This window comes from Fusarium vanettenii (assembly GCF_000151355.1).
Source record: "Fusarium vanettenii 77-13-4 chromosome 8 genomic scaffold NECHAsca_10_chr8_2_0, whole genome shotgun sequence".
NCBI classification, from domain to species: Eukaryota; Fungi; Ascomycota; class Sordariomycetes; order Hypocreales; family Nectriaceae; genus Fusarium; species Fusarium vanettenii.
This window is the reverse complement of record NW_003315874.1, coordinates 712886-727738: the sequence shown is the minus strand read 5'-3', so window position 1 is coordinate 727738 and position 14853 is coordinate 712886. Positions and strand designations below refer to the sequence as shown.

The following is a 14853-nucleotide window of genomic DNA, read 5'->3' as shown; positions in this document are numbered from 1 at the left end:
GAAACCCCAGAAAAGTCGAGATTCAACTCTTGCAGCAAATACATGACGGAGCAAGACACATCATCAACGACGACGACACAACCAGCCATGTCAGGCTCAGAGCCCTTTCCCCTGCTAAACACAGCAAACGACCAGCTGCACCAGCGTCGCTTCGCACCCAGCAGCTCCGTCAGCAACACCACAGCCACTGAAGCATCCATCAGCGACGCGCGGAGGCGGCGCAAGAGCAGTGCCCTCGGAGGCGACATCCGCGGCGACACGGGTGCCCCGGCATTGGCCACGAGTCGTGCCAGTCTCGATGCCGTTGACAAGAGCGGCCAGGTGAGCCTTGGAATTGACTTGGTCGCAAACATCTCAGGTATACTGACATGCAGCTTCAGTCCGGCCATAAGCGACTTTCCAAGCGCCGACGTGCTCGCGGCCTCCTTGCTCGAGCTCGCCAGACCATGATCAAGCACACCTTCGTCCTCCCGGCTGTTCTCACCCTGTGCTTCCTCGCCGGATACGCCATCAACCCTACCGAGTCCAACCCTATCCACCACTTCATCTTCCTCTCGTACAAGCTGCCTCAGGACGATCCCAACGAGCCCGCTCAGTATGGAAAGGGTCGCTGGGATATCGCTTTTGTCGCCTTCTATACCATTGTCCTGTCTTTCACTCGCGAGTTCATCATGCAGGAGCTCCTTTCACCGCTCGCTCGCTGGTATAACCTCAGCCGTGGCAAGAAGGCCCGTTTCATGGAGCAGGTGTACACGGCCATCTACTTTGGTGTCCTGGGTCCCTTTGGTCTCTGGGTCATGAGCCATACTCCCGTGTGGTATTTCAACACCCGCGGCATGTATGAGGGGTTCCCCCACCAGACTCATCTCGCTCCTGTCAAGTTCTACTATCTCTTTGAGGCTGCCTACTGGGCTCAGCAGGCCATTGTCCTCGTCCTGGGTATGGAGAAGCCTCGCAAGGATTTCAAGGAGCTTGTCGGTCACCACATTGTCACTCTGGGACTCATCGGTCTCAGCTACCGCTTCCACTTTACTTACATTGGCCTGGCCGTCTATGTCACCCACGACATTAGCGACTTCTTCCTGGCCACTTCCAAGACGCTCAACTACATCGACTCTCCCTTGGTGGGCCCTTACTTTGGTGTCTTTATGGTGGCTTGGATCTACCTCCGCCACTACCTCAACCTCAAGATCATCTGGTCTCTGCTGACCGAGTTCGAGACTATCGGTCCCTTTGAGCTGAACTGGGAGACGCAGCAGTACAAGTGCCGCCTGAGCCAGGTCATTACCACTGCTCTGCTCTCTTCCCTCCAGGCCCTGAACCTCTTCTGGCTGTTCTGCATCGTTCGCATTGCCTGGCGCTTTGTCGTCCAGAACCAGCTCGAGGATGACCGATCCGAGGATGAGGGTGAGGGTGAAGATGATGAGGAAGATGTGCCTGCCCCGGCCCCCAAGGCCAACGGTCATGCGAATGGCCACGCCAACGGCCATGCTAACGGTCATGCCAACGGCAACGCTGTTTCGAACGGCAACGCAAAGCACTAGACAACTCGACACATCTTGACGATACGTCGAGGCATTGTGAGAGGGAAACTGCTGAGAAGTAGTACCCCTCATTTTTGAATGAAAAACGCCAAAAGAAACAAGAAGGAATGGAATGGGATGGGTGGACGAGACGAATTAATGGATCAGCATCATGTTATGACCACCAACAGCGAAGAGGGCCAACGAGAACGGGGCCATGGTTGCATTTCTTCCCTTTAAATGTTTGGACAGCATCGGGGACAGGGCAGGACAGGACAGTCCTGGGATGGGGTAATGAATGGAGTTCAACTTGGAGCGGTTGGACTTTCACACTCGCTTTTGTATCAAGCATGCCGGCGTTCCGGGGGACTCCGGGAGGTCCGGACTAATCAATGGTGCGTTGCCGTAACACGGCACGGTCTGATGCGAGACCGGCTCGGGCAAGTCGGCTCGTGAGGTCATATCCAAGATATGACGGGGAACACAACAAGGGATTTGTCTCGAGATGTACTTGGAAAGGATCAAGACTCAGCCGAGACGTCTCCAAGACCAAAAGAACTTGACCTGGTCATCAGGGGGGAGCAGCTTGCCCCCCCCCCCCCCCCCCCTCTTATACACGCCAGCAGCCTCATGACATGACCTGCATGCAGCAAGGAAGCAAGCAAGCAACGCACGACACCATGTCCCCTCGGGCCATGTATTTTTTTCACACCTATATCTTCATGTACCATGATACTTACTTGCTTGGCACCATCTGTACGAACACTTTAATAATACTACCTTTACGCTCGCTACTTGATCTGTTCCTCCACTTGACGACCGTCCTATACATAGACACACGCCTATTTATCAGCTCTCTCAGGTTCCGAGACAGACGCAGTACGCGTCAACACGTTGTATATAAAGCTACCCCCAGTTTTCCCCTCCATCTTCTATTTATGTATTCACACATGACGAAAAGCCCGCTGGATACGCCTCTAACCGTCATGTGGAAGGAAATGTTTAAACGCTCGTCCACAAGACTCGGAAGCACGCGTAAGCCGATACGAGAAAACAGAATGTCTCCCCATAAATATCTTTGTTTACTAAACTACTGTACCTAGAATATGCATCTCATCATAGGATATGCGACCATGTGTTATTTCTTGTTTGTTTCTCACTCATCACCGATTACTTGTCTTCTCCACTAGGTCAAGACCCAACTCCTGCACACGCCCCCCTAGATATGCAGAGGCTACAAGCAAAGTCCGTCTAGATACCGGCAGAATTTTTAAGTATACATGTCTAGTCTGCAAGCCTTTTACGCATCATGCAAGCATACAATAGAAAAGGAAAAGAAGTGACATTAATTGCATCCTACCGACGGACAAGATACCAAGTGTATAAATACCGGCGTCTCGCTTCAAAGATACCCTTTCCTATGTAGTATCAAGAAAAAAATCCCACAAAAAATGACACTGGTTTTTGCTTCCTAGATCCCCCATCATGAATGTAACCCCCCCCCCCCCCCCCCCTTTTTTTTTTCTCAAAAGGTACAGTAATAACCTCCATAGGCAATGGCGTCAATGGAAATACCTTTTCAGGGGTTAGACGGTGAAGGTGGTTCCCCCCCTGGACCCAAGGTCCGCACGTCCGCTGCCCCATTGTGTCCCCCCCCTTCGTGGAGCCCGGCATCCGGGGTGGCGGGTCTGGTGGTGGTGGAGAAGACCGGGTGCACAGCCTCAGTCAACAGAACAACAACAGGAACATGAACATGGATTCAACATGGACCTTTTCAAGGATGTTAACCACCGTCGTAACTATACAGACCGGGACCCCCGTCAGCTTCAAGCATGTGTCAAATTGTTGTTGACGGTGAGAATGTCACTCTCAAGATTGGGCATCCACAATCAACCACAACTTCTTGGTTATACTGATTGAACTTTGATTCATTGCTCGCTTGCTTCCAATGCTAGGTATATCCTCTCCTATGCCATGCCATGCTATCATGCATTAAACTAAAACTACTGATTCCATGTCCTCCCCGACGAATCAATATTCCCTTCGTCTCCTGACGACAACATCAAACCCGTTGAAGAGTGGAAATGAAATACCCATTTTGTTTTTCTCTTCATCCCAAAAAGCAGAATCCATGGTCGCCTGTCGTTTGAACAAGAAAAAAGCAAATCATTCCATCGCCATTTCCTCCCGCACGAGCGGTCTTGCTGTCTAAGAGGCCTAAAAGCCTCCTTCTTGAGACCTACTGTAACATCCATCTTCGACCATCCCCCTTCTCCAGACTGAGAAGTGCGTCGCCCTATAGAATGTTGAGCGCGCCGAACCCGTCGGAGCTCAAAGAGAAAATGCCCATCATCCCATACGTCCCTTCCATTCCATTCATTCCCACCCTTCCTTGCGGCTCAGTTGAAGCTGCAGCCATACCGAACCCGAAGCAAATCATCATGACCATAAACGCCTATACCCCTTACCAGATATTACTGTGCCAGAACTTCTGGCACACAACAACAGAGTAACCATATTCGATTGCATTATCCCTCAATGGTGTTTCCTCGTTTGTGGCATTGAAAATGTCCACTCGCGAATTTGCTTCTTTTCGAAGAACTCATCGCCACATTATTAGCTGGGCTACACTGGCCCGCACTCATTAAACAGTAGAAAGAAAAACTCCTCAACTCCGATCCGATGCAGTCTTAATGCCGAACCGAAACTTCGTAGACGTGGATCGTGTCAGTTCATAAACCGAGTAGAAATGTTGGTGTTGGAGGTGCGTCATGATCAAAAGGATGAGTGATAAGAATGCCGCTGCGAGGTTGTGAATCCCCCAGGTGTCGACTGGTCTCCCATAACGGAGAAGCTGCGCATTAATGCGCAAGAGCCTACACCAAGAGACCTTGCAGCGTCTGATGTTTGGTTTGCTTTAGAAGCAATCGAGTTGCTTCACTTTCGCTCTCGCTCTCTCGAGTGCTCGCTGTGGCTCGACTCAGCATCCGAGGACGAAGACGACGACGTATGTGTCTCGTCCCCGTGGTCCTTGGAGCCGTTGCCCGACAAGCTTCCAGGGGATCCAAGACCATTGTAACCGTCAATGGATCCATCCGCCTTCTTCTTGGGACCCATCTTGGCCTTACGGACGGCTCTCGCAGCCTTCAGCTGGGCTTCACGGGCGACATTCAGAGCTCGCTCTGCTCTGATCTGCTTCTCCCACATTGAAGCATAACGGCCCTTGGCCAGAAGAAGTTCGTCATGAGTGCCACGCTCGACAATGGCCCCAGAGTTCAAGACGATGATCTGGTCCGCATGCGTAATGGTCGACAGTCGGTGCCTGCAGAAAGGTTAGCAAAGAGCCCACTTCACCATATCAGTCGTGTAACATACGCAATGATGAGCAAGGTGCGACCCTGCCCAATATTCCACACATTATCCTGAATCTCCTGCTCGGTGTGAGAATCCAGCGCCGACGTGGCCTCGTCCAACATGATGATGCGAGGGTTCTTGAGAATGGTCCGCGCGATGGCAACCCGCTGCTTCTCGCCGCCGCTCAAGCGGAGGCCCCGCTCGCCAACCTGCGTGTCGTATTGGTCGGGGAAGGACATGATGCGGTCATGGATGCTGGCGGCGCGGCAAGCGGCATACACTTCTTCCTTGGTAGCCGAGGGCCTGGCGTACTTGAGGTTGTACATCAAAGTCTCGTTGAAGAGAGTCGTGTCCTGGGGGACAACGCCAATCTTCTCTCTGACCGAGTCGATTGTCAGATCCTTGACGTTCTTGCCATCCAGCTCAATGGAGCCCTCGTCGCAGTCGTAATAGCGGAACATGTGGCGAAACAGGGTCGACTTGCCACCGCCCGACTCGCCCACAAAGGCGGTCGTGGTGCCCGGCGGACATTCGAACGAGATATTGCGTAGCGCCGGCTTCCGTCGGTCGTACGAGAAGCTGACGTTGTTCCACCGAACGTGTCCCTGAAAGTCATTGCCCAGTGGGACTGCATGGGGCGTGTCCACCACAGTCGGTTGGATCTTGAAAAGTTCCAGAAGTCTCTCGCCCGAGATCATTGCTTGCTGCACCGTCCGATAGAAGGTGCCGAAGAAGTTGAGGGGCCCTTGAAGCTGAGCCAGGTATGAGACGACCATGAACCAGTCACCCGTCGTACGGAGACCCATCGCAACCTGCCAGCCGCAGACTAATGCAACGATGATCCTACCCAAGTTGAAGACCACGGTCTGGCAGATGTTCATCAACATCATCCCCATCTGCACCTTGGCTTCGGCTCTCTGGAAAACGCCAACCTTGTCCTGGTATCGTCTGGACTCGAAGTCTTCGGCGTTGAAGTATTTGACCGTTTCGTAGCTAGAGATTGAGTCATTCTTCACTGCTTCCTCCTCGCGGTCAGCATTCGTCATTTCGCGACGCTGGTCCGCTCGGGTCGAGGCCATCTTGATGGTCATGTAGAGATACCAGCAAGTATCAACTAGGTTGATCTCGGCGTACAGTGGCCCGTACCAGATGTAGAACACGGAGATGGCGAGGAAAAGGTCGACAAGCATCGGGAACACCTGGAATGTCACCTGCTCCAGAAACTGGTTGATCGAAGCGCCCTTGTTAAGCGCAGACAGCACCTCTCCAGTACGCTTGGAAAGGTGGAAATCGAGACTGAGAGAGTGAACGTGGTTAAAGGCCGCTGTCGTCAGTCCTCGGTAAGAGTATTGCGAAACGGGGATCCAAAGAATGGATCGCGCCGATCCCAAGAGTCCAGACTGGCCTTGCAGGATCCACAGCAGCCCGAGAATTACAAAGTCCTTGAGCGGGAAGTTATCCATGCTAAGTCGTTCGCCGTCTGCGACCAACTTGATTACCTCCTCAAGAGAATTGACCACTTGCTTCACTTGCATTGGCACTGCCACGTTGACCAAGCGTTGTAGCATGACCAGGATGAAGCAGATGAGAACGTTGATCTGAAGCTTGGCTGAATCCTTGGGCCAGAGATAGGGGAAGAAGAGGGAGTACCCCTTAAGATACTCCCACCAGGTCTTGTGTGGGAGCTTCTCAGGTCGATAGAAGGCGGTCGATTCGTCCTTTCTAGAGTAACCAGTCGATCTGTGGGCGTTCGAGATGGTCCTACCACGTGAGCGACGGCCATTAGCTTCTCGGCCGTTCGGCTCTCGACCATTAGCCACCTGGCCATTAGCCGTTTGGCCATTTGTGGTGTCGTACAACCTGCGGTGCCCATTAAGCAGCGGGGTTGACTCGGCAGAACGTCCTTCTTCTGCCTTCTTGTCCTCGCTGCGGACCTTTCGAATCCAGGCCAGGCTAAATACCCCAATGAGTGCCAGGAGGTGTAGGATTCGAAGGAAGTAGAACACGAGGTCAATCTTGGTCCAGTAGTCGACACAGTTTCCATCCTTTTCCGAATCCTTATTTCGAACTGATCGGAAGAAGTGGCAATCGGCGGCTGCAACTGCGGTCGTGGAGAAGAGGATAATCTCGCCGATAAAAGCGAGAATCCAGACAATGAAGTGGACGATATTGGGCCCTTTGCGCCAATCGAAGAGCGAGATGAGGATATAGAGGTGAAAGAAAAGTGCACCAACAATGTGAACCTGGGAAAATTGGGTCAGCTTGGGACACAATGGCATTGTCAAGATGTGTCGAGGGGTCACCTACCACGCTCCATTCACCAGCCCACGGCAGCCCCTCCTTTGACCAGCGGTAGGGGTCTTCGTACCAGAAAGCATGGTAAAACATGAAAGAGGCGCTTCCAACATAGCACAGAAACACAATGGCAGCGAGAGAGCGGAAGACGTTCTTCGCGGTGCGGCCGAAGCCGGGGCCAATCTTACGTGCGCCATCGCGAGAGCGCTTCTTCTTGGTGATGGGCAATGGCTTGCCTCCGGGCCCTTTGACGGTGGGCTGGACCAGATCTTCCTGCTTCTTGGCGTTGACGACGCTGTACCATGCGGCACAAGATATGAAGGCAGTGAGCAGGACGAGAGCGTAGAGGAACTGCGTTTTGCGCAAGATGTAATCCGCGAGCGGTAAGTCTTCGCGGTCAGAACCGCGTAGAGCGGTGGTCGGCATGTCGTCGGCGACAGCCATCATGGCAGTCTGGGATTGCTGGTGAGCGTCGATCGTCAAGTCAAAGAGCGGCAGCCCATGTGTGCGCTATTGTGAGGAAGGGACGAAGCGGACGAACAACGAAGACGAGGACGGGGGAGGGAAGAGAAGGCCTTCACCGCGGACAAAGCATCGCCCTGCCCGTGGCAATTGGCGGGGGAAAGAGGCCGAAAAACGAGTGGTGATTGGGAGAAGGTGGAAGAGGCACGAGATGTAAATGTTGGAGAGTTGAGTCTCGAGGCTCCAAGTCGAGCGCGGTCTAAGTCCTGGTTTTGCTTCGGACTGAGCAGGTGCCACTCAGTCCCAGACCCAGGCCTGCAGGTGCAGGCAGGTGCAGGTGCAGGGAAGGTACATAGGATGCCGGGTGCAAGGTGCCGGATGCCAGGTGCCCAGGTGCCAGCAGGGCAGGTGCCAGCCTATGCAAGTTACAGGCAAGCGCGACCCGACAAGTAACTTGCAGCGAGCGACAAGCAGCCGGCCGGTGGTGCTCCCCAGGCAGTCCCCAGTCTCCCGCAGACGCAGCCAGGCGCAGGCGCAGGCGCAGGTGCAAGCATTGGACACTAGGCGGGGCAAGAGCAGGAGCAACAAGAGCGCAGGCGCCACCACCAGACCAGTAGGACCGCTTTCTCACCCAGCAGAACAACACCCAGCGAGAGAGCAGGTGCCAGGCCTTGCCTGATGGGCAGGAGTGGTCTTTGGGTCTTGGTGGGGCAGCTGACTTGGGTCAGTGGCGAAAGCCACCCGAAGGTGCCCTGGTCGCGGTCTTCGTGTCGTTGCTGTACGGAAAAAGAATAGAAAAAACGGGTACGTACCTCGGCGGTCGCAATCCAATAACCACTTCTACCGACCGAACCTTGGGTGTCTGTCGTTCAAGGGTCCAAGGGTCCCGACGAGAGGAGCTAGGAAGAAGCGTACTGTAGCGTGTAGCTTTTTCGGTTTGCAGTGCGTCCGGCAAACTGGGTAGAACCTTGCTGAATGTTTCCGGCGGCGGCTGCTGTAGGCTTGATTCGTTTTGTAAACAGGCCGAGATGAGAGAAGACGAGAGGAAAGGAAAAGACAAAGCAAGCGTGAGCAGATGAAGAAGAGGTATCAGGTCTCGCCTGTCCTCGAGGTTGGATTGCGCGGGCGCCTCCGGTGGGCGTTGCTGGATCGTTGCTAGATCGTCGGTGGCTCGATCGATAACTCGCTTGTTGTTGCTGGCTTCTGCTCGTGCTCGTGGTGGCACCGGGGAATGAAGAAGAGAAGGGAGCTTTTCATAAAGGAGGCAACCAGTCGATCGTTCCAATGGCCCCGTCTTCTACTCTGACTCTCTTCTTCTTGCTCAGTCGCTTGCTCTCGAGCAGAAACAGCGCCTCTTCTAGGCCCTCTGAGCCTCCCGGAGTTCTCCTGGAGTGGACACACACACGCCTCAGGCCTTGCCTGCACACGCCTCTTTCGCACGCTCCCACACACCTCCTCTGGGCAGCAACTAAGGTGGGGTGGGGCGTTTCTTGTGGTGGAGAAGCTTGACTGAGGGTCCTTTCTGGGGGGGGCGGCTTCTTGGGTCGCACGTCGTCTTTCTTTGGGTCCGCTTTCTGGGTATGTTATGGGCCTCTGCCAGGTCTGATGCTGGTCTTTGCCGGGTTTCTTGGGGCGATGTGAACTCGGGAGCCACGCGAATCAATGCTTGTCTCTGCCTGACAAGACGTCCGTGTTGAGCATGCGTGTAGGAATCACGATGGGGATGGACAGTAGCAGCAATGTCCTCCGAGGGCGGGTTGGGCGTTGACAAATGGCGGTACCTCGGTGCAAGATGCTGGGGAAAGAAGAAACGAGTGACAGGTGGAGGAAGAAGAAACAGGGAGATGATGAAAGAGGAACAGGTAGAAGTGGAACGAGAGGTGAATGGAAGCGCGAGATGAGGAAGGAACTCTGGCGTTTATCCTTTTGGGAAACCGCCTCTTAAGAAAGGAAGGAAGGAATCTCGTTCACTCTCTATCTTAGCAGCATGGAAGTGCATGTGCTGCTCTGCTTTGATGCTGTGCTTGAGTTGCTTGCGCGTAAGTGCAAGACGAGCAAGCGCCTGTCGCTGAGTAACGTGTAACCGGTGCAAGGGATGGAGAATGGATGATGGATGGATGGATGTGATTCTTCTGTTCTTTTTAGGGAAACGGGTCCCAAATCCAACCTAGCAAGGACCGCTTCAGGTGAGGTCGGGGACAGGTTGGCGAACGGCCAGGTTCCCCCAGATGGCAGGTCGAGGCTAATTAGGAAACAATATCGGACCAGACGGGGAGATGGGATTCGGATGGTTGTCATGCCCATGGTAACCACTACTGTAGACGAGGCAGAGGGAGGGTCCGAAAGGATCAGATCGAACATGGTCATGATGGATGGATGTACCTGGGTACTCGGTACAGTACCTACATTGGATTCACTGCTGCAGCGCACTCTAATCCCCTACCGGCATCATGATAGCGCACCACCTCAGCCCTGGGGATGCCCAATTTGGACCGAAAAGGAGGTCTCGACACCATCTTCTTGCACTCGCCGCCCCCGGTAAGCTTTCGTTAACTCGTTGCACTGACGGACCGAAGGCAAGGGGCGCGTATGTAGATAGTAGTGGCCGGCCGGTTCGCGCTGCGCTGGGACGGGCAGTCAGCAGCTCGGCCGTTGTGTGACACTCAGTCAACCCCCGAGATGCACAACTTGGGACGGTTGGGACTGGGGTAGGCATGGCAGCGTGCAGTCCACATGGCAGAACCAGACTGAGGGAATGAGTAGGGGAGCATCATACTTGAGATGAATGAAACCTGTACTGCTACTGAGACGGCACCGTGGTGGTTCCCATTGATTCGCTTCCTTTTTCCCCAATGATCCAGGCTGCGACACATTGTGTAATTCGTGTAAGTGGTCATGGTGGCTGCCATGGTGGTGAAGGGTGGTAAAGGGTGGTGATAGCGATGATGTAAGTGAAGACCACCAGCTCCATGTTCCATGCCTTAGCTCGTCGTGATGGTTGCACAAAGGCCTTGTACCTCTAGCTGCACCTTCAGAGGCTGGTCTGCCCAACAAGCTGTCTGCAGATACCTCCCATCTTCCCATCCCAGTCCTCTAGATCCTCGCGACCTGTCCAGCTAGATCTGAGCTCCAGACTCCTGACGTAGTTTATGTGCCTGCCCTTGGTCCCCCTTTTCACAACACCATCTTCGCCCGCCGTCGTCATCCGAGTCAAGTCAGTCAGATGGGGCCGAGTCAGGAGGTCGTCCCTCGGCCAGCCGCGGGAGCAGGCGCGGGCGCGGGCGCCGAGGGCGGACACGGCGGTTCACCCAACGCAAAGGCCATGGTGGATGTTATTTCCGAAGCCAGTCCCCTCAAGAAGCCCGGGGATGGGGGCCGTTCTCTCCGTCAAGTATCAAGGAGACAACCCCAAGCTTCCTTCCGGCAAGCCATGTCACAAACACAGCTAAAGCACATGGGCTGCGACATGCTGCGAGGAGGTCTTGATCTTGCCTTGCTCAGCCGACCAGCTGCTGTGCGTGTATGCAGGTCCCCAGACGCGAGGAAAGAGACAACTCAGCATCAATTGGCGAATAAGCGTTCATGATGCCGGGGCCGGAGCCGTTAGCCAAACGGCACGGCACTGCGATGTGCAATGCATGGTGTAGCCACCAAGAGCGCGGAACCAGCGAACGACAGGCGGCTAACAGGCATATCTCAAACATCGTGGGTTGTAAGTACCTGCAGAGGGTGCGTCGTGCGTGCGTGATTGTCTCTGGCTGCGCGCATTCATTGGAGCTCGCTTCTGCGCATTCATCCCCTCTTTAAGATCGATCGTGTTAGTGGAGAGAAGAATGCAAGTTGCTGCTGACCCCCAGGTGAGAGTGAGGGTGAGGTGAGGTGAGATGAGATGCCAGGTGAGGTCGAAGCGCAGTCCCCGGTGTACGGCCAAGATTGGCGATGCCCGGTTTGGGAAACCGACAAAGATGGCGGGCAATCATTGACTCGACTGGGCGGCATTGCGCTGCTGGGTCTTTCTTTTCTGGGTTTGCTAGGATCATCCATGAACCCGGAGCTTCTCGATTCCGTCCATCTTTCTTCTTCTCTCCACCTCTCCACCAGGTGTCACCATCTCCAGCACCATCAGAAGGGGAGCCAGAGACGGCCTGACCTCATCTGTGCCTCCACCGTGATGCATCCGGCTCCTCTTGACTCTCCTCCACTGTGGTTCCTCCGTCGACTCCACAGCGACCGCTGCTACTTCTATTGTTGTCTCGATGGAGGCCGTTAGCCTGACCGTCCTTTCAGACAACTGCCGTGTTCGAGTCGTAATGCGTCACTGCTTCAAGAACCAGCATCTGCTGGTCTCCAATTGTATGTACGTGAACCCCCTTTGGGCTTCAATCACGCTCACTTGCGCACGCTGTCAGTCTTGGCCCGTCTACTATGACTGCCTCGGTAACTCTCCCGCCATTCCCCTCGAGCAGCCGGGAACGGAGTAAATGGCTCTCTATCCGTCTATCGAGACAAGGTTCAACAGGCCGTGGCTGGCTACCTCGGAGCTAGAGAGCATAAGTTTCATTAAGACAAGGTATTTATCCACCGCTTGAGGTTTTTCCCGTCGGCATCCAATATAACAGCATTGGATCGTGGGCCGCGCTAAAGTATACATGGATGATTTGATCTTCGGTTGCAAATGAAAAGCCAGGGACGTACCGCATCCTTTTCCATAACGAGACCAAGCCAGTGTCCATCTTCCGGATCTGCAAGGCCTTGCTCAAGCGCGCCCGGGGAACAATAACCTGGGCTGTCTCTTCAGCTGTAGGTATAACCACGCAACGCTACCCTTTTCCTCGACCATGAGAGGATGAAGCATCATTCACCGCTCGCCCTGGATGCATGAGTCTGCGGCCGGTTGGAGCCCAGCTCCCGAATCGTTGTCGTCCATCCGTCCATTGTCGGTGTCATTGATACACACCCGTGGTCCCCCCAACGTGCCTATCCGATTGATGCAAACTCCAGCCGCTGGCGCCCAGCCAGAGCATGGGTACATGGGTTCTCTCATCGTTGACAGGCCAGCCCATCTCAACCAGACATGGTAGCCACGAGAGCGAGCGCCGAAAAGGATGGGCTTGTAAGACCTGCAGTGCAGTCCCCAACGCCAGACCCTTTCTGAGGGCTTCCGATGTGACTCGACCAGGTCTCAGGGATGTCTTGCTTCTCGATGGGATGGGTGCCCCTCATCGAGTGTCCATTATCATCATCCATCCCATCCATCTATGTCCTTAACCCATGCATCGCGCCGCCAATCCAGCATCTACAAGTCCCATGTCCCCATGTCCCCCCCAGCACTGACGGCCCTTCACCACCATCACCGGCGCCGCCGCCAGCGGACTGGACTGGTTGCAGCGATGATGGGCTGGATCTCGTACCGCTGCAGAATGGGCTGATGCCCACCCAGCACAAGGAATCGACAAGAGACAGAAAATTGTGGAATGTGGAATGTGGAATGCTGCTCCAATCCAAAGTCCGCGTCACCTGTCCCATCCCAGGTCACGGACGCCGCCAGCCATGAATGGGGATGAACGCTGGATGACTGGCTGGAGCGTGCGTGACCAGGTCAGGCTAGGCCAAGCGGATGGTCTCCCCAGCGTCCTTACTCGCCAGCCAAGGGCTCAAAGAGCCGCTCCGTCACGATCCTAGTGCTTGTTTAGAGAGTCACCACCAAGCGCTGCGTGCAGCTGGTAGAGTACGTACCTGCTGTAGTGCGCAACGGACCGGACGTGCCTAAATTGACACATGCCCCCATCGCCAATTGATCAGTAATAAATGATGTTTTGGACCTGGAAGATGGGGATGCCCTTTCGTGCAAAGGAGATCGAAGGATTCTGATCGGGGATCATGATTGTTTTCCTGACAATGGCTCCACCCACCAAGACTGGCCCCCGGGCGAGTACATACGGCGTTTGTCTCCATGGATGTCTCATCCAAGGTTGTCAATGCCTTCAAGATCCTGATCCGCCCAGGTCACATCACAGGCAAACGAACCTCCTAAACCATGCAGCGTTCTAGACGGAGGTTGTGCTCCCCAGCGTGCGTCCACCCGCGTGGATCATCCAGCCAGAATCCTGAGCGAAGGGCGCTCAAGCCTTGTGCTCCCCTCCAGGCCCTGGAGCTCGGGAAATGGTGTTGGTGGTGTTGGTGATACGTACCGTACAGCAAGTACGGAGAGTGAGCGAGGGGGCGGTGGGTGGTGTCATCTCTGCAGACTGCATGTGCGCCTAAAGACCAAAGCAAAGTCGAGATCCAACATTTCCAGGTCCATCCTTTTTTCGCGTCGTTTTCTCAGTCGCAAAATTGAGCTACCTGCGTCTGCACTCGGTCAGGAACCTGCTGCCCGTGGGATCCTGGAGGATGGAAGCGAGACAAGCTGGTGAGATGAGGCCAGACGAGGCCAGACTGTCTGATGTGAGATGTGAGAGATGTTGTCTCGCAACAGCAATAACAACAACACCTTTGCAGCAGGAGCTGGGATGAAACTTGATTCCCGCTGATACGACGTCCAAGGTAAGAAGTATGAAATACAGTATCCAGCATCTGGGCTGCAGGTCATGTTGGGGATGCTGTTCTTTCGGGCTTCATGCATCTGCTTGTGCGACGTGACCAAGGTAACCTTGGTTGGCGCTTATCCAATTGATTCAAATGTCAAACCCAGACATCGTCTGAAGCCCGCCTTCTTAACGTGTCGCCTCCCGCATTCACATAGTCATTGTTACCAATGCGAAAATGCCATCCGTTGATTTGACCCAGGTCCTCACCTCTTGAGGTGCCTTCCCTGATCGCGATGCTGCCAGCCGCCCTTTCCTGGCAGTTGAGGCCAACAACTCCGGCCTTGCCTTCCAATACCTTCCTTGTTTCCAGTTCCTTCCACGCTCAGAATAGATTCAGGGGATGGCCATCATCACGGAAGGAAGGAGAGAGAGAGAGAGAGACAACGACCGGTGAGTCGTGTCCCTGTCGCACTTGCCGGCATTCCCATGGATGGATGCTTTCCGGTTTCTCTTCCACCTCCATTGAATCCAGTCCAATCCAATCCGCCTCACCCTCCCTCACTCACATCCACAGCACAGGACAGCATAGGACAGCGCAGCGAAACGCAGCTCTCCGGCAGCTTTTGTCCGTCCGTGTCCCAGCTTCTCTGTATACTCCCGTCCGTGCCGCGCTGGACAAACCACCAAAG

The 14853-nt window shown here is 54.5% G+C and overlaps 2 protein-coding genes across 2 annotated transcripts; one reads left to right on the top strand and one right to left on the bottom strand.

Annotated features, from left to right (window-relative positions):
• Window positions 1-87: 87 nt before the first annotated feature.
• NECHADRAFT_47179 (uncharacterized protein) lies at window positions 88-1544 on the top strand (the record flags this gene model as incomplete). The annotated part of the gene is made up of 2 exons (XM_003048906.1): window positions 88-303; window positions 375-1544. The coding sequence occupies 2 exons, from the start codon at window positions 88-90 to the stop codon at window positions 1542-1544; spliced, it is 1386 nt and encodes a 461-aa protein (XP_003048952.1).
• Window positions 1545-4460: 2916 nt separating this feature from the next.
• NECHADRAFT_101296 (uncharacterized protein) lies at window positions 4461-7616 on the bottom strand (the record flags this gene model as incomplete). Its single annotated transcript, XM_003048715.1, has 3 exons — window positions 4461-4845; window positions 4899-7120; window positions 7185-7616. The coding sequence occupies 3 exons, from the start codon at window positions 7614-7616 to the stop codon at window positions 4461-4463; spliced, it is 3039 nt and encodes a 1012-aa protein (XP_003048761.1).
• Window positions 7617-14853: the final 7237 nt, after the last annotated feature.